This window comes from Solanum dulcamara, chromosome 5 (genome assembly GCF_947179165.1).
Source record: "Solanum dulcamara chromosome 5, daSolDulc1.2, whole genome shotgun sequence".
NCBI lineage: Eukaryota > Viridiplantae > Streptophyta > Magnoliopsida > Solanales > Solanaceae > Solanum > Solanum dulcamara.
Window position 1 is genome coordinate 63,493,139 of NC_077241.1, and position 26,031 is coordinate 63,519,169.

Consider the following 26,031-nt stretch of genomic DNA (forward strand, 5'->3'; position numbering starts at 1 on the left):
GCATTATTATCTTGTTTAATAGTATCACCAAGACCTTTAGTGTCAAGGTGAATTTCAGCATCAAAGATCCATGATAAATAATTTTTTCCAGAAATGTCAAGTGCCACAAATTCAAGTTTTGATAAATTTGACATGATAAAACTGAGATAGAAATTAGTTTAGAAATAATAAAGACAACTAAAAATAAAAAATTTCAGTAGATATACCTGCTTTAGGAGTTAATATATCTGAAGAAAATTAGAACTTCGTGCTGATAAAGTGTTATGAAAATAAACTAAATTTAGCAAAATAAGGCGAAGAGAATAAGAGAGAAGAAGGAAAAACATAGTAGAAAAAATTATTGCCGTGTATGTATTGCTATATTTCTGTGCGTCGAAATAAATTGTAAGAAAATGACAATTTATAACCAAAAAAAAGGGTAAGTTTTGCAAATTGTCTAGTGAGCCCCACCTCATCAATTTGGTGGTGGGTCCCACTACTATGACATCCACTTACTTTTCTTTAACATTGTTTAGTTTATAGAAAGACTCTAATATTTGATTTAATAGAATATTCAACTTCTTAGTTTTAGAAAGAGTCTAATACTTGGTAAGAGTTGTCTACTAGTTTGTTTATGTGCCTATATAAAGGCTTATGATTAATAAAATTTATGTGGAAAAAAATATGCATTCATATTTTCTACTCGCACCTCTCCAAAAAATATAATACCAAGTTACCAACCACATCTATAAATTTAACTGTATTATTTTAAGGTAATCACCAATCAAGGAGAATACATAAACAAAGAATATAAATCTTTATTAATGAAAAATATTTCAACAAATACATTAATAGCATCTGTCATATTAGAAACTAATAGTATATATATAACTTTAATACATTATTTTCTACTTATTAGACTAATAAGAATAGATCTATGAATACAGGTAATTAATACAAATGATAACCTTGATCTGAGCTATCAACATCTGAGTTGCTACTACCTTCATGACTATCTTTCTTCACCACTTTCATTTCTTCAACTCTACTTATATTACTCTTAGGACTTTCCTCTTTCATCTTCTTATGATGTTCCTCTCTTTTTTTTCTCCAATCACTCTTCCTTTTCCATTGTCTCACTAACAAAATCCCCAAACTTAGAAACACAACCATAGTGCATCCTCCCCCTATGATCATAACTTCACTTAGCACCCAATGAGCCCCCTTTCCTTGTGGCAATATTGACCATATTGCAGCTATATAAGCTGATGACATAAAAATTGTAGAAATCCACATTACTTTGTGTGTTGCCACCATTAATTTCATCATTGTTTTTCTCTTGAATGGGACAACACTAACAAGGACATTAACAATTCCAAGAGAGAGAAAAAGTGCCACAATGTTGCATACCAAAAATACCTTAAAGGCTGATGTTTTACCCAATAGAGCTTTTCCAGTTTGTTGATTAAATCCCCCTGGAGGATTAATACCAGCAGCAAATGTCACAGTTGCTATTAGAACTGCAACAACTGTTAACGTTTTTCTTGCATTTCTTAGACCTTCACTTTGGAGCTTGATTTTTTTTGTCCTAGTAGCGCGATGATTATTGATGTGCTTCCTTTGATGATGGTTATTATAATACGAATGTTGAGATGATGAGGACGGAGACTGAAAACTAGTAGTTTTTCTTCTTGTCCATGATGATCCCAAAATTGGTGATACAACTACCTGCTGGATGTCTTGAAAATTTGGTGGTAATTGATCACATCTTTTGGCACCAGCTTCTTGTAATGCTGGAATGATTGCAAGAGCACCAGAGTTACTTGCATCTGCTTCTACTACATCTAATGCTGTATATCCTTTTTGGTTCAAAGCATTTACTTCAACCCCAAGCTTAAGTAGATAAACAATCATCTGAAGAGAGAATTAACAAGTCATGTATACTTAGTTTTGAGCTTTTTATATACAACTAGTGCAACTCTGTTTTGCAATCCAGGAAACTAATTTCATTAATCATGAATAATTATTAAGTTAAAAGGGAAAATACTCAAAGATGTCATTCGTTAATAGTTGTGTTCACTTATGTCATCATCGTGACCCAAAGTGCCCATTCATGCCATTCTCTATTAAAGGCTGACATATCTGCTTCTCCGATTAAGTGATCACGTCAATAACTTTACACCCACCAAATTAAACTGACCCATCCACATTCCTCTTAACTCAAATATTGTACCCGATCCACTACCCTTCAACCCAATTAGTTTCTAATATGACAGAAGGTTATTATTTCTTCTGTTTCAATTTATGTGTCACAATTTTAATTTTGAAAGTTTACTTTTTTAAGTTTTAACCGCAAATTCAAACATTACATATAACCACAAAAACGTAAAGAAGTCTTTTCTTAAATTCTATGTGTCCAATCAAACACATTTACATAAAAATAAAACGACCACGAGTTAATAAAAGAATATTAACCTAGAAAATGGTAAAGAAAACTTACAGTGGTGAGTTTCCTAACAGTAGCCAAATGTAGAATGGTGTTTCCATCAGTATCTTGAACATTCATGAGATTTGAAACATCAAGTGACTCCATCAAGAACTTGAGGACTTCAAAGTGATTGTTCTTGACAGCCAAATGAAGAATTGTCTCACCATGTTTTGTAATCATTTCAGCAGATTCAAGAGTCACTGAGAGTATCTCAGCAATAATGTTCACTCTTCCTTTAATGACTGCCGAATGAAGTGGAGTTCTGCCTTCATTATCTTGTAAACTAGAAAGATCCATATCCATCTTTAGCAATTCTCTTGTTATATCTAAGTGCCCTTTGCTGCATGCTATATGTAATGGACTGCAACCATTCATCAACACATCCTTTTTCCAAGCAAAATCGGGTCGAACTTTAACCAATTCCTTCACTACTTCTGCAATCAATTGTTTTTTTTGACAAAATAAGGATCACTAGGGGTGTGTTTTGTACCAATGAAAATGTTTTTTGTCCAAATGTCTTTTCGCTGCTATAGCAACATGTTGTTATAAAAAATATATGATATAACATAATATGAAAAATAGTTTAAAAGAAAACCTGATTGTTTAAGTGAAATGTAATTATATAGAATGTCTGTTATAAAAAGATCTATTGTACTCTTTCTATCCCTTTTTGATTATCTTGTTTTTCTCTTTCACGTCCCTTTAAAAATCACAAGTAAGAAATATTTTTTAACTAATTTACCCATATCTCTATTTAATAGATACAAACTTTAGTTATATGGCTTATGCTATGTAATCAAATATTATTTGCTTTCGAAAGAACAATTACTCTCAAGGGGGAAATGGAAAAAGTATTCGTTCTAATTTTTTAAAATGACACTTATTTTCTATATTGACATTTTTAATAATCATGACAACTAAAAAAGGATATAGAAAGTATTTAGATAATTTTCAAAATTACATTACCCTCAAACAGTGTTTTAAAAGGCATGGTCAAGAGATAAAGAGTAAGCATCGAGGCACTGAGTGTAAGCTTTGTGAACATAAATTTTTAATATTTATGAATTTGTATAATAAAAAATATAAAACTATATAGTAATTTTAATAAAATATAAAATATACAGAAATATATACAAAACTGTTTCATCTTTAAAAATTAATCAAAATCAACAATTGACTATATAAAATAATCAACTGCTTATCTCAAAAACCTAATGATGCTTATTTTTTTAAAAAAAATGAGTAGAAATTATAAATTAACTTGGAAAAAAAAAGCGATGAAGGAACCTACAATCAGAAGCATCAAATCAAAACAAGTGATGAAGAATGATGCGTTTTTTTTTTGTTAACGAATGAATGAAGCGTTTTTGCTTTGTAGTTTGCACATTGAGTCATTTTCCCCTTTAACCCGTGAAAGACGAAGAGAAAAGTAAAAATTAGGGCTAAGAATAAAATATATTTAAGTTTTTTCTTTAAATTTAATAAAAAGTTGAATTTTGAGTTTTTTGGTATTAATTGAAGGACTTATTTCGCAATTATAATATTAATTAGGAGAGGCTTTTCTTGACATAAAACTAGCCCAACACCTAAATGTACGTCATAAGACTTATGTCTCACAATACTTTCACCTCCATAAATCACCATAGTGCGATTTAGTACGCTTATTCTAGTCTCACCCCAAACTCAAATAAAAAGTAATTGAACAAATTTAAAACAACACATGAATGGGCAATTAAATAACTTAATTAAAATTTATTAATTCTGTGAACATTCATACGTAGAATGAATAAAAATGCACATTTCTATTAATTGTAGGTTATATATGTAACTGAATATCACAAGAATCTAATTAAAATTATCAATATTTCATAGAATAAAAGCACAAATTTCCCAAATTATATATATATATATAGAAAAGAGGACTTGGCCCAGACGTAGACTTTGGCCGTCTGAACATTTGAAAATAGATACCATCCATTTAGTCTTACTTCACGGTTTTATTTATTTGATCTTTATATTCAAATAATTTATTTTACTTGTTTATTTTAATAAATTAAAAGACATTTATTATTTTCTTTTAATATTACTAATATTATTATTATTATTAAGTAATGATATAATGTAATAGTAGTTGAATTAAATTTTCAAAATATAATTAATAAGAATAATTTAATGAAATAAGTTAAAGAAAAATGTTAAGGCAACAAAGAACAAGTAAAATGAAACTAAAAGAGTTTAACATTGTTTTGGCGGGTATTTTTAATTGGACTTTTACCGAAATGATGTCACGATTTAATTAGACAATTTTGAGTTATGAGAATAGTTAATTAAGTAGCAACGATCCAAGTTAGCACACATACATATATTACGTACTAGTTTTTCCACTATATATGGTGTCACCGTTAAAGAACAAAAAAATTAAATTTAAGTAGGTAAATATACATGTCTTTACTCTTTAGTTATATTAAATATAATAATAACTTGAAGGCGTACATATTATCCTGTCATCCCTTGAATACATAAATCGCAATAATAATTGGAAAAAGAGATTGTCCACAAGAGTCCATGTCATATATAAAGTTAGGTATTACGAAATTATAAGAATGAGGATGTGTCCAAAAATTAAAATCATTTTTTACGTGCTCTATTGGCATGTTGAAAATTATTTTCTCATTTTGGTCAGAATTTTTCTACTTTGATGGTTGTAAAACATCTTTTGTGAAAATAATATCTACTTTAATATGTCTACTACATTTGTCTATTCTATGAAACTTGCTCTTACCGACACCATTAATTAGGAGTCCAATTCCCTCTTAATTAATTACCCCACATACTCAAATCCAGCATGCCATTTATTATACAATACAATAAAAAAGATATTTAATAAACATATATTTTATTTTTTAGCAAAAATATTCATTACTTTCCTCTCCACTTACTCGTAACAGATTTTTCTTCTATAGAAGCTACTTCTTCTGAATGGCATAATTGTCCGACACTACATTCCTTAGGAACATTTAGTGATAATTAAATTAGTTTTATTGCATCTAGAGTTACTAAAGTCTTTAGCGACATGTAAAGGGCTGGTTATAAATATCCTTATTATATTATTATCGTTAAATATAATATAGTGGTAATTATATAATTACAGCAAAATCTTTTATTTGTCATAGTAATAAAAGAATTGATTTTAGTTCAAGAACAACTTTTATCTATGCTTATTAATTAGAGATAAGTAATAATTTTCCTAGAATAAAAGAGGGTACAATTTATATACCTAAATTATTAATTAAGTTGAAGAGCTAAGGCCATCATTTTTGCGATGAACTCTTTACACTATAGTCTAATTTGATAGGAAAATGGCATAACTTTGCAAAATTTACTATTTTTTGTGCTCTAACGACTTTCTTAATCAAAACAAATTTCCTTTTTTCCTTTTGTTTCAGACTGTACATTCCTTAATCGAACCAAATTTTCCATTTATTTTTTGCCTTGTATAATATAGTATCAGTTATCATTTTATAGTATTAGTTGTGTGAATATCAATATTAAACACGATCTCCAAGCTAGTTGCACCAAACATAATGATCTGTCAAGTTAGTAAAGATCCTGAGAAACTGAGGTTCAACTTTTAGTAGAGACAAAAAAAAAACTACTCTGTACATAATTTTATTGTAATTGCGTAATTCTTGGTAATTAGAAAAGTAACATACATAGTACTTGTGCGAATGGAAGGCAGCCAGGCAGGGACGAAGCTAGAGGTCGATCAGTTTAAGGGGTTTGACAGAATCCTAGTAGCTTTCTTTATTCAGAGCTAATTAATCATTTTTTAAAAAAAAATAATCCAACACTCATAAATTCAAAATTTGAGCTAACTACTCCTCTAATAGATAGGTAACAAGTGTCTGGTGGATTAGTTAAGATACTTATGAGCAAGAGCTAACTGGAATAGCATCGTTATATAGAGAGAGAGTTTTACTCGAAGCTTGAACATTTAAAATCGGCGGAATATAATTTTTTTTACCTGTATGGCCTGATGAAGCTGCAGCATGTAGTGAAGTAGTGGACATATCAACTTCACGCATCAACAACATGTTAACATTATGTAACAAATGCTTAACCACTTCAATCCTCCCTCTCTCACATGCTACATAAAGTACACTCTTATCCCACAAATTTGTCTTGTAAGCAACCCATGGATCATTCTCAAGTAAAATTCTCACAATTTCCAGTTTCCCTTCTCTACATGCTTCATGCAAGGGCGTCTCCAAATCCCGGTTCTCCGCGGACACCATCTCCGGGAACAACTTGACAATCTCCCTGACCAATTCAACATGCCCAAATCTAGCTGCTAGGTGTAATATGGTGTGTAGTGACTCCTCAATGGTTTGGTTCACTATGTTTGAATCTTCTTCAATGAGTTTTTGAATGGCTTCAACATCTCCCCTGAAAACTGCTTCATTCAGCCGCCGGTCCATTTTTCTGATTTATTAAAAGTGTGTGATGGAAAATTATGTTTATCAAGGGGGACTCACTATTTATACAAAATTAACGTCATTGTTTTTCCACAACTGCAGCAACCAAGAAGATTCCTAGCTAAGGGACTTGTATAGAGTGAATATATGCAATAGAGGAATATTCCTCTCTTAATCAGAGATCTCGAGTTCAACCTTAGGTATGGAAAAATATTGGTAAGAGGATTTTCCCCCCAATAGGGTTCTATGCGGTGTGACTTCAAATTAATCAGCGCTCCATTGTGGATATCGAAAATCAGATAGAAAATCAAAACAATATAATATGTGAGTGTGTGTGGCGGGCGTCTCAGCTTCTAGCAAAATGGTGAAAGTCAAGACTTTGGAATAATTTTGTTTGGGTAGGTCGGGAGTGTAGAGAGTTACTACAATAAATATGGATTGTGTATTACTTTATGTGACATATAATTGAATATTTTTATCTGATTGTAATTTTAATCTACTTAATGGCGATACATAATTTAATTTCTGAGTTCAAATAACTATATTAGTGAAGTTCTGGTACAAACTTTTAATCTTATAGTTATTACTTTATTTAGGATAATGAATGAAGTTTAATAAATTTATGTTTTATATTTAAATTTACTGCCTTCATTTATTAAACTAATTATATCCATGTGATCCAATCGTATTCAAACCTCAATTTAAATTATTTATTTTTCTTATATGATGTCCCTTAACATGTCAATTTATTATAAATATAACTTGTTAAATAGTGATATAGATCATATATGGATAATGTTAATGAGCTGAGTTGAGTACTTAGGTAATTAGTCAACGATCAAATAAAGGAGTAATAATAATTTTATATATAACAACGTAATTAAACATATGCTTCTAAGAAGAATTGACAATCACGCATTTGTGATGTCAGTATCATTTATTTTACATCACTTATTAACATAGTTAACTATTGTTTGGGAAGGATGAAAGCACCTTTTTAGTCAAAATTAAGTATATATTTTAGGAATTTGGTAGGTTATTTTATAATCAAGTGTTAAATTTCAAAAATTAATTAATTAGATATGGTCCGAATGATTAAGACAAGAGGACAAATGATCTACTCTTTCTAGCAGCATGATTAAGGTTTCTGTTTTTGTTTTGTTTGAGTACCGAGTAATATTTTTTTAGCAATCAGTAATTTTTATTGGGGAGAGATAATTCCACATGACATGTCCTAATTTCAACTTATTTAAGAGGTAATAGAGAACACGTATTAGAATAGAAGATTAATAAATATATAATTGCATTGTCTAGCTTCTCCTTTCATATATACCAGTAATAGTATATATTCACATAGGCACTTGTTCTTTAATTTTTATTTTGTACTTCAATTACCTAATTATTTTGTTGTAGTTATTGTTCATTTTAACATACTTTGTCATGTTTTCTTTGTTTTTAATTTTTTTTTGTCATGGTTTTTTCTCTTCCTACTTTTTTTTTATCAAATTACTTTAAAGTACTTTTACTTGAGGCAATGATCTATCGAAATAATATTTTTACTTTTCAAAATAGAAATAAAATCAACATAAACTTTATTCTCTTTAAGTTATCTGTAAGATTACATTAAATATATTACAATTTTTCTTTTCTCCTGAACAAAGTTAAGTAGGAAATAAATGTGAATCCATTAGTATCTCTAATCCATTACTTAGAAAATACCTCATAATTTCACCTATGGAGACATCATTATCAATCAAAACGACAATCTATGTGACCTCACCTCTTGCATCAACATTTATGCATTAATAAAATTTATTTTTGGTGACTCGAAGGCGGTCCATTAGTTTTGTTATATTCCACAAAAAAATTTGAGACGTCAAACAACAAGTGACACATAATTTCGTACGAGCAGCCTCTGTTTATTGTTTTTAGTTTGGTGTGAATAGGATTTGAAATCCAAGACTTTTTGAGTTAAATTATGAATATTAGAAAAGCTGAAAAGGGATGTTTGTCCATATTGATTTTTTAAAAAAATTTAGGTATAGGTATAAATAGCTTAGGTATGAAACCCACATTTTTAATAATTAAAATATAAAGCTCAATAAAGTGAGATAATTTAAGTATGTTTTTGACTTTTAACTCTAAAAATATTAAAATAATAATAAGTTTTCTACTTATTCTCGTGTTAATTCTTTTTCCCCATTTTAAACATACGTTAGTTTTGCTTCTGTTAATCTATTATTCTTCTTTTTCCTTTTGAATTTCAATTAAATTTATGTCCAAAACACTAAAAGACATTTTTGACACATAAGTGAAAGTAGGCACATGCAGAAAAAACCTACATCAAAATTGCAAGTTTTCCAAAACAAAAAAAAGAAGAGAAAAGAAGACCAAAAGATATATATGAGAAAACCCAATGTATCAAAATTGAAGTAAAAAATAGATATGTTTTTAATGATATTAAATTTCCTTTCTTACAACATCCATTCTGCAATATTTTTTTTTTTGGAAGGTATACTAATTATGTTATTTTCTTTAAATAAGAAATTCTTAAATCTGTACTTTTATATTATTTTCTTATCTGTACTTCCTAAAGCAACTATAATCCAATTCTATTTAGAAATTTAAAGTTTGTTGTTAATATGTTCTAGCGGTATTGACATCAATTTTAGTTACATGATTTTAAAAAATTGTGATTTATATATTGAGTTTTTATGTGAGTAGTTTTACAATTTCGCTTACTCAACCATTTAATTTAGTACAATAACTTCAATCAATTAAATAAGTGTCTCAAATTATTTGAGATTTTATTTTATTTAGGTCCATATATAGAATGTGCTTAGATCTAAGATAGAAAAAGAAGAAGATCCAAGTTGAATATAAATAACCGAACAAATTCAATAATTAGAGCTTCAAAATAATATTGGTGTTTTGTTTTGAATATATGAATGCAAAATTCATAAAAGACATAATTGAAAGTGTGAAGATAAACATTAACACTTACAATATTTTAAAAAAAAATTTTAAAAAAATCCTTGAAGAAAGAGAGTTTGGAATTGCTAAATGTGTTGAAATCAAAATAACACGATGTCATACTAATCGAAAGCTAATAATTACAAATATTGACGAAGAAAAATCAGATGACATAGAAAATTATAATAAAAGAAGTATAATATTTAATATGATTTGATCAAGTGATCTACATATTAAAAAAATTAATATTAAAAACACAAAACCTATTGAAAGAATAATCTCCCCTAAACAATTGTGGAAGTTATTTTAGTATTTGTGAAAAACAAAATCTTCATCTTATAGAAGTGCAAAATTTTATAGAAGGGATTTTCCTCCAACAAAAAAACCTTTTCCACCAAAAAAAATAATTTTAATTATGGTATAAATATAACCCTGACAAAAGGACTCCTAAACGTGAAAACAATTAAATGACGTAAGTGGTTAAGTCTAATTTATTCGTACTCTAAGTAACAATCTAATTCTTTTCTACAAAAGACTCTTAATCTCATAGAAAGTAAGTATCCTAATAGAATTCTTACTAATTAGATAACAAAATATTTTTACTAATTTCATAATCTAAGTCTATAAAAGAAACAATAAAAAATGCACGTGAATGACTCTTTTTAAATATTAGAAAAAATATTAAATATTATTTTTATATATAAAACAAAATAGTGAAAAGACTATTTTGTCTAAATCAAAGTGTTTTAATGAACAACAAAAAGTTCAATCAATATTTGTTTTTAATATAATATAGATAGTGTCACGATCCAAATTGGGTCATGAGTGGTACCCAAACTAACCCTCCGGTGTGAGAACCAAAACTATACCCTAAACTAGCTTTCTAACACAGAAATAAACATTTAAAAATGTGGAAACAGTTTTTATAATAGTTTAGACTAAGTTTTCATAAACTCAAAAAATTAATCAATAGAAAACATTAACGTACGAAAATTAACCCTTAGAACCTGAAAGTCGTTGTACCAAAACTCTTAACTAAGGTCTAAGATAAGGGGATGCAACCCCGAAAAATAATATATAAAATAAAGTTTGGAATTAGTCTAAGTCCGAAGAAAAAAGACTAAGATAGAGAAGAATCCACGGTAGCCTGAAAGAACTGGCTCACCCTTGAATTCTACAATCATTGATCTCTTAACTGAGGTCTGTTAGTAGCCGCCTGAAGATTCCATGTAATCAACAAAGAAAGAGCAAGTGCAGTATCAGTACACACAACAACAATATACTGGTAGGATTAAACAGTCAATCGAATAAATGTAATATACACAAGTAACCAAAACATAGTAGAGACATTCATATACAAAAAATACATTACCAATTACCATTTCATGAGCAATAAATAATTTTATAGTGTCAATCTCAAATAAATAGTCAACAATGGTCCTCTCATGGAACCCATATCCAAACTGTTAGTTTGTACCGCCGTGATACCCGATCCAATATATGTTGGTGTGACATTCAATCCAATACGTATTGACATGGTACACGATCCAATTATGTATCGGCGTGACACCCAATTCAATATGTACCGATGTGGTAACCGATCCAATAACCACAGTCACAGTCGCAATCACAATCACAATCACTATCATAATTAACAATGAATAAATAGTAAACTTACATAATCAAGTATCCGGTTCATTTCATGCAATTGATCACAATAGTCATTTCATCAAGTTCATTATGTTTTTTTCTAGTCACATACATGCACGCAATACGATCAATTGCAGTTAAAAGGCACATAAAACATAGAAGAAAAATAAATCATCACCTACCTCAAAACTGTCACGACCCAAATCGGGTCGTGAGTGGCACCCACACTAACCCTCTGATGGAAAAATAAAAATTACACCCCAACTAGCATCCTAACACAAAGGTAAGCATGAAAAGATGTGGCAACAATTTTTATATAAGTTTTAAGCTGAGTCCCCATAAACTCAAAAATTTAATTCAAGTCAAGCATAATAGGAACTCAAACATGCGGAAGTTAAACCTCTAGAACTTAAAAGTCAATGTACCAAAACTGTTCTAAGAAATAAGTCTAAGAGTATGGGGATGTAACCCCAAAACAACAATATAAAAATAAAGTCTAAAAGGTCCAAGTCTGAAAAGAGTGGACTGAGATCCTATAAGAACTCATGGCAGCCTGAAAGAGCTAGTTCACCCTTGAATTCTGATGCAGTAAGTGGTCCCCTAACTGAGGTCTATCAGCAGCCGTCTGAAGATTCCCTGCACTTAACAAGGAAAGAGCAAGTGCAATATCAATATACATAATCAACGGTGTACTAGCAGGATCACATGGCCTACCCAGTTAGTGAAACATATGCAAGCAACTATAAAATAGTAAAGACAGACATCTATGAAACACATTACCAATTAGCAAGTTCATAAGCATGATTCAGTTGCACAGTTTTATTCTGAACAACAGTCAACAATAGTCCTCTCATGGGACCCACACCCAAATAATAGTTGTGTTAAAATATGACATCCGGTATATATATACATATATATATATATATATGTGTGTGTGTGTGTGTGTGTGTATGTGTGTGTGTGTAAGGGGTGTGGGCGTGTGTGGATGTATATATATATATGTGTGTGTGTGTGTGTGTGTGTGTATATGTGTGTGTGTAGGGGGTGTGGGCGTGTGTGGATGTGTAGGTATGTGTGGGGTGTGTATGTGTGTGTGTGGGTGTGTGGGTGGGTGTGTGTATATGTATGTGTGTGTATGTGGATGTGTGGGTGGGTGTGGGGGGGTGTGGGTGTGTGGGAGGGAGTATGGGTGTGTGGGTGTGGGTATGTGTGGGTGTGTATGTGTGTGTGTGTGCATGTGCGTATGTTCGTGCGTGTGTGTGAGTGCGTGTATGCGCGCACGTGCGTGTGTGTGCGTGCGCGTGGGGGGGATGTGTGTGTGGGTGTGTGGGTGTGTGGGTATGCATGTATGTGCATGTGTGTGCGTGTATGGGTGTGTGTGCGCATGTGTGTGTGCATGTATGTGTGTGCATATGTGCATGTGTGCGTGCGTGCGTGTGCGTGTGTGTATGTGTGTGTGTGTCTGTGGGTGTGGGTGTACGTCCGTGTGTGTGCGCATGTCTACGTGTGTGCGTGTGCGCGTGGGCGGGCAGGCGGGCGTGTCGGCAGGCGGGCGGGCGTGCGGGAGTGCGTGCATGTGTGCGGGCGGGCGGGCGGGCGTACGTGTGTGTTGAAATATGACACCCGATTCCTATATGTATATGTTTTTGAACATGAACTCAATACCTAGGTATACATTTATATCAACCACAACCAAATCACCTTCACAAAATCACAATGACTGTTTTACATACTTGCACAATTAAGTAACAGGTTCTTATCGTACAACTGCTTTCAAAATTTATTTCATTAAGTTTGTTACATCCTCCCTAGTCTCACACATACAGACAATACTGTCAATTACAGTAACAACTCATGAAACATAGACAGAGATGTAAAAAACATCACCTACCTCGAAATCAAACCTTGAAAACTCTATACAGCTGGATCTTTCCCCTTTTGAAATCTTTTGGCTTGTTCTCGATCTAGAAATTACACAAATCAAAGAACTATTAGCCTACAATATCCGAGTTACATCAAAATCCTAACCATTGACCAATTTCATGATCCTATCACCCATCTAGGGCTAATTCTTATCACTAAATTCAGGCCAAGAAACCTCCCCTAAGATATTTACCATAAAACCTAGGTTTTAAATATCAAATTACAAAGTAGGGGAGTATTCAACTTACCTTTGATGCAACAATGGGTGGAAAATGAAAAGAAATAGCCTAGTTCGTCCCTTTGTTCTCCAAAAATGAGAAAGTGCAGAAAATAATATTTTTTGGACTTTTTCCGTTTAAAACCGCATCTATCCTTCCATGGCGGCACTTACCTCCCCATGGCAGCCCCATCATAGCGGGAATAATCCTGCCGCAGCGAGTTGCATGGAAATAGAAGATTAAAATTTGTGTCCCAAGCCCCCATTTTGCAACATTCCCTCAAAATATGACGTTCTAAAATTAACCCTTCATGTCACGATCATTTACAAGAGTTTTACTCACGCGAATTTAATTTCGTAAAGTCGTACAAGCTCCTTAGTGTCTTGGTTATCAATTCCATATAAAATACCATTAAAATCATTGCCCATCCATTACCAGATTACCCTAAACGTCACCTAACTCAGATTTTATCCAAGTCTGGTCTAGGCTCAAATTTTTCAAGTTACTACTCAGAAATTTCATGGCCCAATTTCTTTTTCCATTGGCTTATCCATAATGACGGAAACATATTGTTACAGAAACAAGCCTTGGAAATTTTAAAAAACTGGAGCTTTCCCTTTATCCAAAGTCTTGGCTCAATCTTGGTCTAAAAACTAACAAGAAATACAAAAAATCAATTAAAAAATGGCCTACAATACCCGGATTATATCAAAATTCTAACTCTTGGCCACTTCATAATCATCTCCCCCAACTAGGGCTTTTTTCACTATTAATCCAGCCAAGACATTCCCCTCAGAAAATATTTATAGATTCTAAGGTCTATGAATCAAATTACCACTTAGAGGAATGATTAACTTACCTTTGACGAAGAAATGGGTTGAAAAATGAAGAAAAATAGCCCTAGGTCACTTCTTGTCTCTCAAGAACGAAGTAGGGGAAATAAAAATAGTTTTGGGACTTTTCTGACTCAAGTCCGCAACTGTCCTGCCATGACGCCACTTATCTTGCCATGAAAGTCATGCCATAGCAAGAATAATCCCACTATGACGGGTTTCACGAAGATAGAAACTCATAACTCGCATCCCTAATTTCCTGTTCGCAACACGCTCTCAAACCATGATGTTCTAAAATAAACCTTTCACCCCAAGATCAATTATAGGAGTTCTACTCACCCGAATTTAATTCAGTAAAGCTATATAGGCTCCTTAATGTCTTGGCTATCAACTCAAATGATCGAATTTATAATTAAATCCCCTATCCATTACCGGCTCACCCTATACCTCACCTGACTCAAATTTCATCCTAGTCTTGCCTAGGCTCAAAATTTTCAAATTACTACTCAGAAGTATTCAGGCACAAACTCTTTCCCCATTGACTTATCTATAACGACAAGAACATGTCGTTACAATAGATACCAATTTACCCATCACTCGTCCCTGAGTGATCAAAAATAGGAAAGTTGGCTAAAACAAGAATATAATAGTACCTGAATCATCAAATAATTAGCGATTGTTATCCCGCATATCCTTTGCGGTTTCAATAGTAGCTTCCTCATCCTGACGATGCTTCCAATGAACCTTTACCGAATTAATCTCTTTGGTCCTCATCTTTTAGACATCACGATCAAGAATTGCAATTGGTTCTTCCTCATATTGAAGATCTTTGTCAAACAAGATTGAGTCCCGCTTAATGATATAATCTCCATCCCCATGGTACCTATTCAACATAGAGACATGGAACACTGGGTAAATTCCAGATAGGCTAGGTGGTAGAGTCAACCTATAAGCCATTGGCCTTACACAATTAGGAATTTCGAAAGAACTAAGCTTGCCCTTCTTGACAAATCTTATCACACCCTTTATAGGTGACACCTTCAGAAGAACTTGTTCACCTACCTGAAATGTCATGTCCCCCACCTTAGGATATGCATACTCTTTCTATCGACTCTGGGTTGCTAGAAGCTTAGCTTGGATACTTCTAACTTTATCCTAAGCATCTCTTACCAAATTAACTCCTAAGGATTTCACATCTCCAGCCTCAAACCACCCTATCGGAGATCTACATCACCTCCCATAAAGTGCTTCGAATGGTGTCATGTCAATGCTGGAGTTGTAATTATTGTTATAGGAGAACTCACACAAAGTTAGGAATTTATCCCAATGTCTTCCAAAGTCAATTACGCATGCCCTTAACATACTTCCAACATTTGAAAATGTTCTTTCTGATTTCCCATAAGTCTGTGGATGGAAGGCTGTGCTAAAAGTGAGTTTAGTGTATGCACTACTCCTCATGCAATTTACCAAAAACTTTGATGTAAACTGCGCACCATGGTCTGAGATGATAAAAAGGAGCACCCCGTGCAGCCTTACTATCTTCTTCACATAGATCTTTGCCAACTGTTGAGAATTATAATCCACTCTAACATGAATAAAGTGGGCTGACTTTGTCAGTCTCTCAACCTCAACCCAAATGGAGTCAAATTTTCCAAGGTCTTAGAAAGACCCACCACAAAATCCATAGCTATTTGTTCTCACTTTCATTCTAGAATGGGCATCCTCTGAAGTAAATATGCAGGCCTTTTATGCTCATAGTTTTGCTGACAATTTTGACAATTAACCACAAACTCGACTATGTCTTTCTTCATGCCAGGCCACCAGTAGACACGCTTTAAATCTCGATATATCTTGGTAACACCCGGATGGATAGAATACTGCAAACCATGAGACTCTATCAACACCTTCTAAATCAAGTTATCCACTCTGGGAACATTAATCCTTCTCCTAAAATTGAACACTCCACCTAAATTAAGAGTTGCATCATGTACTTTGCCAGACATTGTCTTCCTTCTAAGCTCATTCAAATTCTCATCCTCAAACTGTTGGCCTTGATATCCTCAATGAAAGTGGGCCTAACCTCAATATTGGCCAGCACCCGACCTTTTTCTAAGATACCTAGCTTCATAAACTTGGTCTCCAAAGCCTGAATCTCCCTAGCCAAGAGTCGCTTAGAAATACCCCAAATAAGCCAGACTACACATACTCATTGGTTTCTAGCTTAATGCATCTGCCACCATATTAGTCTTACTCGAATGATACTGAATAGCGACATCATAATCCTTAAGCAGCTCTATCCACATTCACTGTCTCAGATTCAAGTCTTTCTAATTCTGAGTGAACATATGTTGTAGATTGCAATGATCAGTAAATACTTCACACTTAACACTATACAGATAATGTCTCTAGATCTTGAAAGTAAATACTACCGCTGCCAACTTCAAGTTATGCGTCGAGTAGTTTCTCTAATGAACCTTCAACTGCCGCGAGGCATAAGCTATGACATTCCTGTCTTGTATCACCACAGCATCACAATAAATAATGGAATCCTTACCTTTAACTAAAAATATTAGAATAGCTGTCGTGGTCAGAAGAGTCTTGAGCTTTTGGAAGATTTATTCACATTTGTCAGTCCACTCAAAAGGTACCGCCTTATAAGTCAACCTTGTCAAGTGTGTAGCAATAGAGGCAAAACTTTTCACATACTGCCTCTAATAGTTGGCAAGCCTCACAAAACTCCTAACTTTAGTCATATAACTAGGTCGGACCCAGGTCTTGACTGCTTTAATCTTTTTGGTATCTACCATCACCCCTTTTTTTGAAACCACATACCCCAAAAAGCCACTGAAGACAATTAGAATTCACACTTAGAAAAGTTTGCATATAACTTCTATTTTTCCAGGACATCCAGAATAATACGAAGATGGTCTGCATGTTCTTCCTTACTCTCCGAAGACCAAAATGTCATTTATGAACAAAATTACAAAAGAATTTAAGAACGGTTTGAACAACACATTCATCAAACTCAGGAAGGCTGCAGGTGCATTAATCAACCCAAACGACATTACTAAGAACTCAAAGTGCCCACACCAAGTTTTAAAGTCGTTTTAGGTACATCCCCAGGCCTAATATTTAGTTGATAGTAACCATTCCTAAGATCAATTTTAGAGAATATTGATGCACTCTAAAACTGGTCAAAGAGATCATCTATACGAGGTAACGAGTACTTATTTTGGATGGTGATCCTATTAAACTACCAATAATCTATGCACATTCTTCTTATGAAACAAGATCGGAGTACCCCATGGAGAGGCGAATGAAACCTTTATCAAGGAGCTCTTGGATTTGAGCCTTAAGCTCCTTTAATTCTGTTAGAGCCATGCGATAATGAGGGATAGAGATTGGGCGAGTGCCCGGCTCCAAGTCAATACAAAAATCTATATTTATATAAGGCATACCAGGTAAATCAGTAGGAAACACCTCCTTAAACTCATATACTACAGAAATAAACTCAATAAAGGGAGACTCTGCTTCAATATCCCGAATGTGAGCTAACTATGCCAAACAATCCTACCCCCCCCCCCCAATTTTCTTTCCCCGATGAAAGCTATGATTTGGCTATCTTAGGCTTGTACACCCCTTCCCACTCTAATATTTTCCTACTCGGGATCTTTAGAGTCACAACCTTAGCATTATAAATCAGTACAATATAATAGGGGGACAACCAAGTCATGCCTAAGATCACATCAAAATCATTCATATCCAAAATCACCAAATCAACCCAAGTATAAAAACCCATAAATAGAATTGAACAAGCACGATAGGCATGAGTGACTACAATAGACTATCCAAATAGGGTAGAAACATGGATGGGGGCATCAAACATGTAACAAACCACATCAAAACTGAAGGGAAAATATATTAAAACATAAGAGTAAGAAGAACCTAGATCAAACAAGACAGTAGCTATCCGTTCACATTCAAGAATAGTACCTGTGATCACCACATCAGATGCCTCAGCATCTGTCCTACCCGAAAAGGCATAAAACTGTGCCCTATCATCCTAATGGGCAACCTCTCTACTTGGATGCACTGCTTCTCTACCAGTATTTCCATTTCCCCAACCTCTACGAACTCTTTGATTTCCTCTTCTCCCACTTTATGGACGTTCTCTACTATTATTACCTCCACCTATTGGTACCATTGCACTGGTCTTCTATTGCGCTGGATCATTTATACGAGGGTGGGGAAAATTTCTCCTCATGTGTCCTAGTTCCCCGTAATTATAGCAATTGTGGTCAAGGGACAACCTGCTGCTTGATGTGAAAGAATCTCCTGGACCATTCTGAGTGGTATTCTGTTGTGGAGTCCCTGAGTAACCACCTGTAGAAGTGGGCATGGATGACTGAATTGGCTGGGCTGCAAATGTCGGCCTACTTGAACCCCTGGAGTAAGACCCATTGAAGTTACCTGTACTCTTGGTCTTCTTAGCCAAAGCTTTGACCTGTCCATCTCATCGAACTCCTTCTACTTTCTTCACAAAGTATGTCACTTCATTAAAACTCCTACCTGCAGAGATCATGTGAATACACAATACCTATAACTTGGGGTTCAGTCCCTTGACGAACAAACGGATCCTCTCCTCCTCTATAGTTATCAATTGCATAGCATATCTGGACAAGGTATGAAACTTAGCCTCATAAGTGCTACGGTCATGCTACCCTGCTCAAGATCTATAAGCTCATCTTTCTTATGATATCTCAGGGTCCTGGGCACAAACTTCTCCAAAAATAGGGCATAGAACTGAACCCAAGTGAGTGGATGAAAAATTGGCGATCGACATTTCACAAAGTCTCTCCACCACTTCTTAGCCTCACCATGAAGCTGAAAGGTCACAAACTCAACTTCATACTGGTGTACGATGCCCAACTTATGATGTCTCTCATAGTAGTCTAGGATAAATTCGTAGGCATCCTCACTCTCAGAACCCTAAAACACTAGAGGCTTTAACTTTAAAAACTTAGTCAACATCTCATGCTCATTGCCAGTCATCACTGGGCCCAAAACAAGACCGAAGAAGGCATTAGTGTCCAATGCTCCATCTATCTGAGTGACTACAACAATAATAGGACGAATGACTAGAGCTTCAGTAAGGGGCTCCGTGAGAATGGCTCCAGAGCTGAACAACCCACTAAGGGGGAATTCCTATAGCCTCAGTCTCTGAATTCTCTTCAACCACAACATCTACATTCTCCTCTACCACTTCCTAGGGTGCGGGAGGGGCCTTTAACCTGCCTTAGTTACCTCCTCACACTGTTGGCTTCTTCTCTTGCTCATTAATGAGAGAAACAGGCCAGATAATGTTATATCGTATGTTAACCATCTGTGGACAAGATAGTGAAAGATATTAGATACCAATTTGGATAACCAAATACCAATTGGAATCAAGTTATAGCACGAAGTTATAGCACCAAATCCTAAAGTCCTATAGCTTTTCAAAGAAAATTACAGACGTCTTTGTACTGCTTTGTAAGACTCTACTAGATTCATTTTGATACAACGAGATCAACAAATCTAAGGCTCTGATACCAATTTTATCACAAACCAAATTGGGCCATGATTGACACTCATACTAACTCTCTGGTGGGAGAACCAAAACTATACCCCAAATTAGCTTTCTAACACAAAAATAGACATTTAAAGATGTGGAAGCAATTTTTAATAATAGTTTAGACTGAGTTCCCATAAACCAAAAAATTAATCAACAGAAAATATTAACGTATAAAAATTAACCCCTACAACCTGAAAGTCATTATACCAAAACTCTAGATGCAACCCCAAAAAACAACATATAAAATAAAGTCTAGAATTAGTTTAAGTCCGAAGGAAAAGGACTAAGACGGAGAAAAATTTGCGGTAGCTTGAAAGAGTTGGCTCACCCTTGAATTCTGCAATCACTGATCTCCTAACTGAGGTCTGTCAGTAGCCTCCTGAAAATTCCTTGTACTCAACACAGAAAGACCAAGTGCAATATCAATACATAGAATAACAATGTACTGGTAGGATTACGCGGTCAGTTTAATAAATGCAATGTACACAAGTAACCACAACATAGTAGAGACAAGCATATACAAAAAAAACATTACCAATTACCATTTTATGGGTAATAAACAGTTTCACAGTATCGATCTCAAATATAATAGTCAACAATGATCCTCTCAATCCATACCCATATTATTAGTTCATATCGGCGTAATACCCGATCAAATATGTGTCGGTGTGACATCAAATTCAATACATATTGGCGTGGTACCTGATACAATCTATACTGACGTGGTACCCAATCTAATTATGTGTCGATGTGACACCCTAATCTAATATGTACCGGCGGGGAACCCTTTACAACAAACATAATCACAATTAATAATGAATAGATCATAAACTTGCACAATCAAGTATCCGGTTCATTTCATGTAATTGATCACAATAGTCATTTCATCAAGTTCATTACATTCTTTCATAGTCACATATAATACAGACAAGAAATAAATCATCACGTACCTTGAAACAAGCCTTGGAAACTCTTTATCTAAAGTCTTGGCTCATTCTTGGTCTAAACACAATCAAGAAATACAAAGAATCAAAGAACAATGGCCTACAATACCGGGATTATATCAAAATGCTAACCCTTGGCCACTTTCATGATCATCTCCCCCAACTAGGTCTTTTTCTACCATTAATTTCAAGTCAAAACCTTTCTTTAAGAGAATTCTCATAGATTCTAAGGTCTAGGAATCAAATTACTAGTTAGAGAAATGATTAAATTACCTTTGAAGAAGAAATCAGTGAAAAAATAAAGGAAAATAGCCCTAGGTCACTTCTGGTCTCTCAAGAATGAAGTGGGAGAAATAAAAATGATATTGGGACTTTTCTGACTTAAGTCCACAACTATCCCACCAAGGTGCCTACTTATCCAGCCATGGCGGCCCCTCCATAAAGGGAATAATCCCATCGTGGCGGGTTGTACGGAGATAGAAACTTGTAACTCGCATCTCAAATCCCATTTCTTAATACACCATCAAATCATGACATTCTAAAATTAACCATTCACACCAAGATTAATTACAGGAGTTCTACTCACCCAAGTTTGATTCTATAAAGCCGTAACGACTCTTTAATTTCTCTGCTATCATCTCAAATGATTGAATTTAAAATTAAATCCTCCATCCATTATCGAACAATCCCAAACCTCACTTGACTCAGATTTCGTCCAAGTCTTGACTAAGCTCAAAATTACTAAGTTTCTACTCAAAAGTGTTCAGGCCCAAATTTCTTCCCAATTGGCTTATCCATAACGACAGGAGCATGTCATTATATATATATATGACCAAAATTAGGACCAAAATTCTTTTTTTCCCACTATTTTCGTGCCATTTTTCCTAAAGGCAGCACGTTTCTTTTCCTTCAAAAAGACATTTTCTTCTTCCAATAAAGGAGCCACCATATTCCCTTACTTGTTGGAAACTAGATAAGTTTATGTGTAATATATATACATATATATATATATATATATATATATATATATATATATATATATATATATATATATATATATATATATATATATTATTGAGAAAATAATTTGAGATTTGGATTAAGCATTGAAGTTGTTCAATAATGGAGGGAAAGTAATTTGGGAGATAATTTATTTACTCATGTATTGCAAATGTAATGTCCAAATTCTTGAGAAATTACTTTTTCATGTGAAATAGCCATTTTTCCCTTTACCTTAGAGGTTTCATGCTTTGTTTGTATTTTAAAAATGGTTTATGTGGTCCCCAATGTGATCAAGAGAGATTTTGGTGATTTCGAGTTAAATTTTTATGAGATAGTTGACTTTGATTACATTATAAGATCCAAACGTCGAATGATAAATTTGTTAGTTTCGTTGTATATAAAATATCGAGTTTGATCTAGTATGGTAGTTGGTAAGAGCCCCGAGACCTTGGAATTCATTTTGAGTGTTTAGGCTAAAACTTAAGTTTTAGGCCTAAGAGAGGTCCGTGGGGGTATTTTTATCATAACAACTTTTTTTTGGAAATTTGATGATCCCATTGACTCCGAAATATATTTTATGATCAATTTTCACTTGCTTCATGTTTGTAGGGTTTTGGATGAATTCTAAGGGTCAACAACATGTTTTGTAGAGTGCTGGTGCAAGGTCACCACGGTCAACACGGTCAACAGGCCCTTTTTGCTTGAAAATAGCCTATTTTTTGGGTTTATTCCTTCTTTTTCTCATTTCCACCATTGTTACTCAATTGGATCTTAGGAGAGGTGATTTTTGAAGCAATCTTTTGAGGAAATTCATTTGAGTAAGTCTGTTTATCATTTCTAAATCATTTCCTAATGATTTCATCTTCCAAAAATATTTCAAAATCAAGATTTCAATATGTATTTTGTGTTGTTCTCCCAAATTTTAAAATTAGTAATTTCATGATTTCGAACTCGATTTTAATGAATTTCTACCACGAACTTCTCTTGATGTGTAGAACCTGATTTTCAAGTAAAATTTCAGTATTATCCTCTTCATTTTTGAGGTAATTTTTAGACAATTTTGACCTCAATTCTTAAATCTTACAATACGGGTATCGTTGAACTCCTTTTGATAAATTCTTTTTATTTTTGATAGTTTTAGATTGTTTCAGAATTGGTATTTCAGGTTAAAGATCTGTAGAGTGTTTGAGTAAAGTTTTTGGTCTTAGAGGAGAGTTTGGTTATCCTTCTTTGAGACTGAGATTGAATAATTGATCATTCTTATGTCATAGGCTTTCGGATGTGATCGTAATATGAATTGGGATTGTTGATTATATTATAATATTTGTGTGGGGCTTGATTATATTATGATGCTCGTGGGGGGTGGCTTGATTTTAATATGTTGCCTATGTGGGGGCTTATTTGTGCGGTTTAGTTCGTGTGGGGGCCTTATTTGTTAATATATGTGTTTTGGAAGCATGCGATTCATGAATTGCCTATGAGAGAATCTTGTAACACTAATTGATTTTAATGTCCGAGTGAGGGATTGAGTTGGGGTCTAGATCAAATTTTGAGTAAATGAAATGCTTTTCAAATGGGTGAACACTTATTTTAAATGAACTTTTTCCCACTATTTTCCATATGAAGGTGTATAACATGATTTGGTTGAGTTTTGCAAACTTTAAACCTTCTGATACATGTTGAGTTGATTGTTTCCTCCATGTTATATGTGTTATGATGCATTCATCCTCATTCATCATATCATGGTTCTTGAGAAGTTGAGAAACATGGAAATTCTTTTGATAAAGAAAATGAGACACTCTTTTATATCCTTGACAATGAGCTAGGTGGAAAGTTGATGAGATATTGAGATTATGATTTAGAGCCCATTTGGATTGGCTTATAAGTTATTTTCAGCTTTTTTGAGTGTTTGACTGGCCAACTTAAATCCATTTTGTGCTTAAAATAAGTCCAAAAAATAATTGAGTCTATTTGGCTTAACTTATCTAAAGTAACTTATAAGCTGCTTAAAATAAATTAAACCAAACAAGCACTTAGTATATGGACTACGAGTCCCTCATGGGTCCTTGTCTGGAAGCCTTAGCTCGACAAGGTGTATATGACAGGTTATGCGACAATTTTAATTCCACCGCACCACTACATCATTGAATCATCACATTGCATTGCATTTATCTTTGAGTTTTTGACTTGTCTGATGATATGCGGAATTGTTCTAATTATATTTGTTTACTTTACTCAAGCCATTCTTTATAAATTGACGACACCGATGCTGGAGTGAGACTTTTCTACGGTGGAAGCGATCCTTAGCTTATTTTATAAGTTTGATTAATTCCTTATCCTCAGCCAGTCAAACGTACTGAGTACATGTGGATTATACTCACCCCTACTTCTGTGTCACTTTTGCTACAAATTCTAATTTGGGTAATCCTCGTGGCGGTTGATCACCTCTACTGCGGAAGTTTATTTGGATTGGTGGTGAGATCCCGTATTTCGGATCACCATTAGTTGCATCTTCTATTTCAATCTTTATTTTTATTCAGAGACTCGTGATGTACTTCATACTCAAAAGTTGTATTAGATGTTCTTTATACTTATGACACCAGATTATGTGAAATTCTTCGTTATACTTCTTTTCTTTTCTTTTCATTTGTGGCATGACTTCCCCTTTGAGAGTCTCGTATGTGATTTATTATTCAACTTACACATCAAATTGAGTTTTGAAATGTGCGCCATCATGGCCTCGGTTTTTGGATCGTGACAGAAAACTTGAAAACTGAATTGAGTACAGTGTGTCATATATATAGGATTGAGGACTAAAATATGTACTCCTAACCGACTCACCATTGGAGCTCAGCTCCAACTAACTAACTAACTACTTTTCTAGCAAATAACCAACTATGTACAAGTGTTATGCATACATAATGTGCTACACATGACAACATCTATTTCTACACTTTCCCTCAAGTTGAGGAATGAAACACGTTAAACATTCCTAACTTGCAAATCATGTCATTATGTAGTTGCTTTCCTAGTCCTTTGGGAATTCACCTGCTCCTTTCTTGGTACATATGATGTCTTGTTGTATTCTTTCCTTAATAAAAAGATAATCTATTTTAATGTGTTTGGTTCTCTCATAATACATAATATAAAATTAAAGGCAATTTGCAAGGTTGCTTTACTGTTACAATTCAGCTCCTTGGGCAAACTTTCTTTCATTTCCAATTCACTCAGCAATTCTTTCAACCATACTAGTTTTGCCACAGTGGTGTTCATGTTTTTGTACTTAGCTTCAGCTAAGCTTGGGGTTGCAGTGCTTTATTTTTTTTATCTTTATGAAATCAAAGAATCTCCAAATGTGATGCAAAATCTAGTGAATGACTTTCTTGATAGCAGACATGAAGCCTAGTCTGCATCACAGTATGATGTCACCTTGTTAGATTGCTTGCTGCTCAACAACAATCCAAGTCCAGGGCAACTTTTGATGTACCATACAACATGCAAGGCTTCTTCATAGTGTGATTTCTTTGGGGTATGCTGTCACGATCCAAGCCTAGGGCCTAGACGTGACATGGCGAATGAGGAACCCGAAAGTACCTCAAACAAGCCTCTTAACATTCTTTTAGCCTTTCATAGGTAATGATGATAAATAAACAAGCGAAAGTCATAATAGTAAATCTTCAACTTACATATGTCCAACAATACCTCTAACTATTAGATTTAACGGGGCTAAGACAAGTCCCTATCTCACCCTCAATCATAATAGAAAAAATGCCATAGTAAAATATCTCAGCATATCATAAGCTAGAAAGATAAATGAGTATTGTTCCCGGAATATGGGAACTCACCAAAAGTAGTATTCAATGAAATCTCAACTAGCCACGTGGAGGAGAACGAGGAGGAGCACTGATCCCTACATGGTGATATTATGTAGGCAA

The 26,031-nt window shown here is 33.9% G+C and overlaps 1 protein-coding gene across 1 annotated transcript; it reads right to left on the reverse strand.

Moving 5' to 3' along the window:
* Positions 1-797: 797 nt before the first annotated feature.
* LOC129889316 (ankyrin repeat-containing protein At5g02620-like) lies at positions 798-7,453 on the reverse strand. The gene is made up of 3 exons (XM_055964571.1): positions 6,492-7,453; positions 2,480-2,901; positions 798-1,893 (listed from the first exon to the last, which is right to left on the reverse strand). Exons 1-3 carry the CDS (start codon positions 6,943-6,945, stop codon positions 931-933), a joined length of 1,839 nt encoding a protein of 612 aa, XP_055820546.1. The 5' UTR covers positions 6,946-7,453; the 3' UTR covers positions 798-930.
* Between the last annotated feature and the right edge of the window lie 18,578 nt (positions 7,454-26,031).

Coding starts and splice junctions, on each gene's coding strand:
- LOC129889316 (XM_055964571.1), bottom strand. CDS start 6,945: ATGGACCGGCGGCTGAATGAAGCAGTTTTCAGGGGAGATGTTGAAGCC. Junction 2,902..6,491: donor AGCTTCATCAGGCCATACAG/GTAAAAAAAATT, acceptor AATTGATTGCAG/AAGTAGTGAAGGAATTGGTT. Junction 1,894..2,479: donor CTGTTAGGAAACTCACCACT/GTAAGTTTTCTT, acceptor TTCTCTCTTCAG/ATGATTGTTTATCTACTTAA.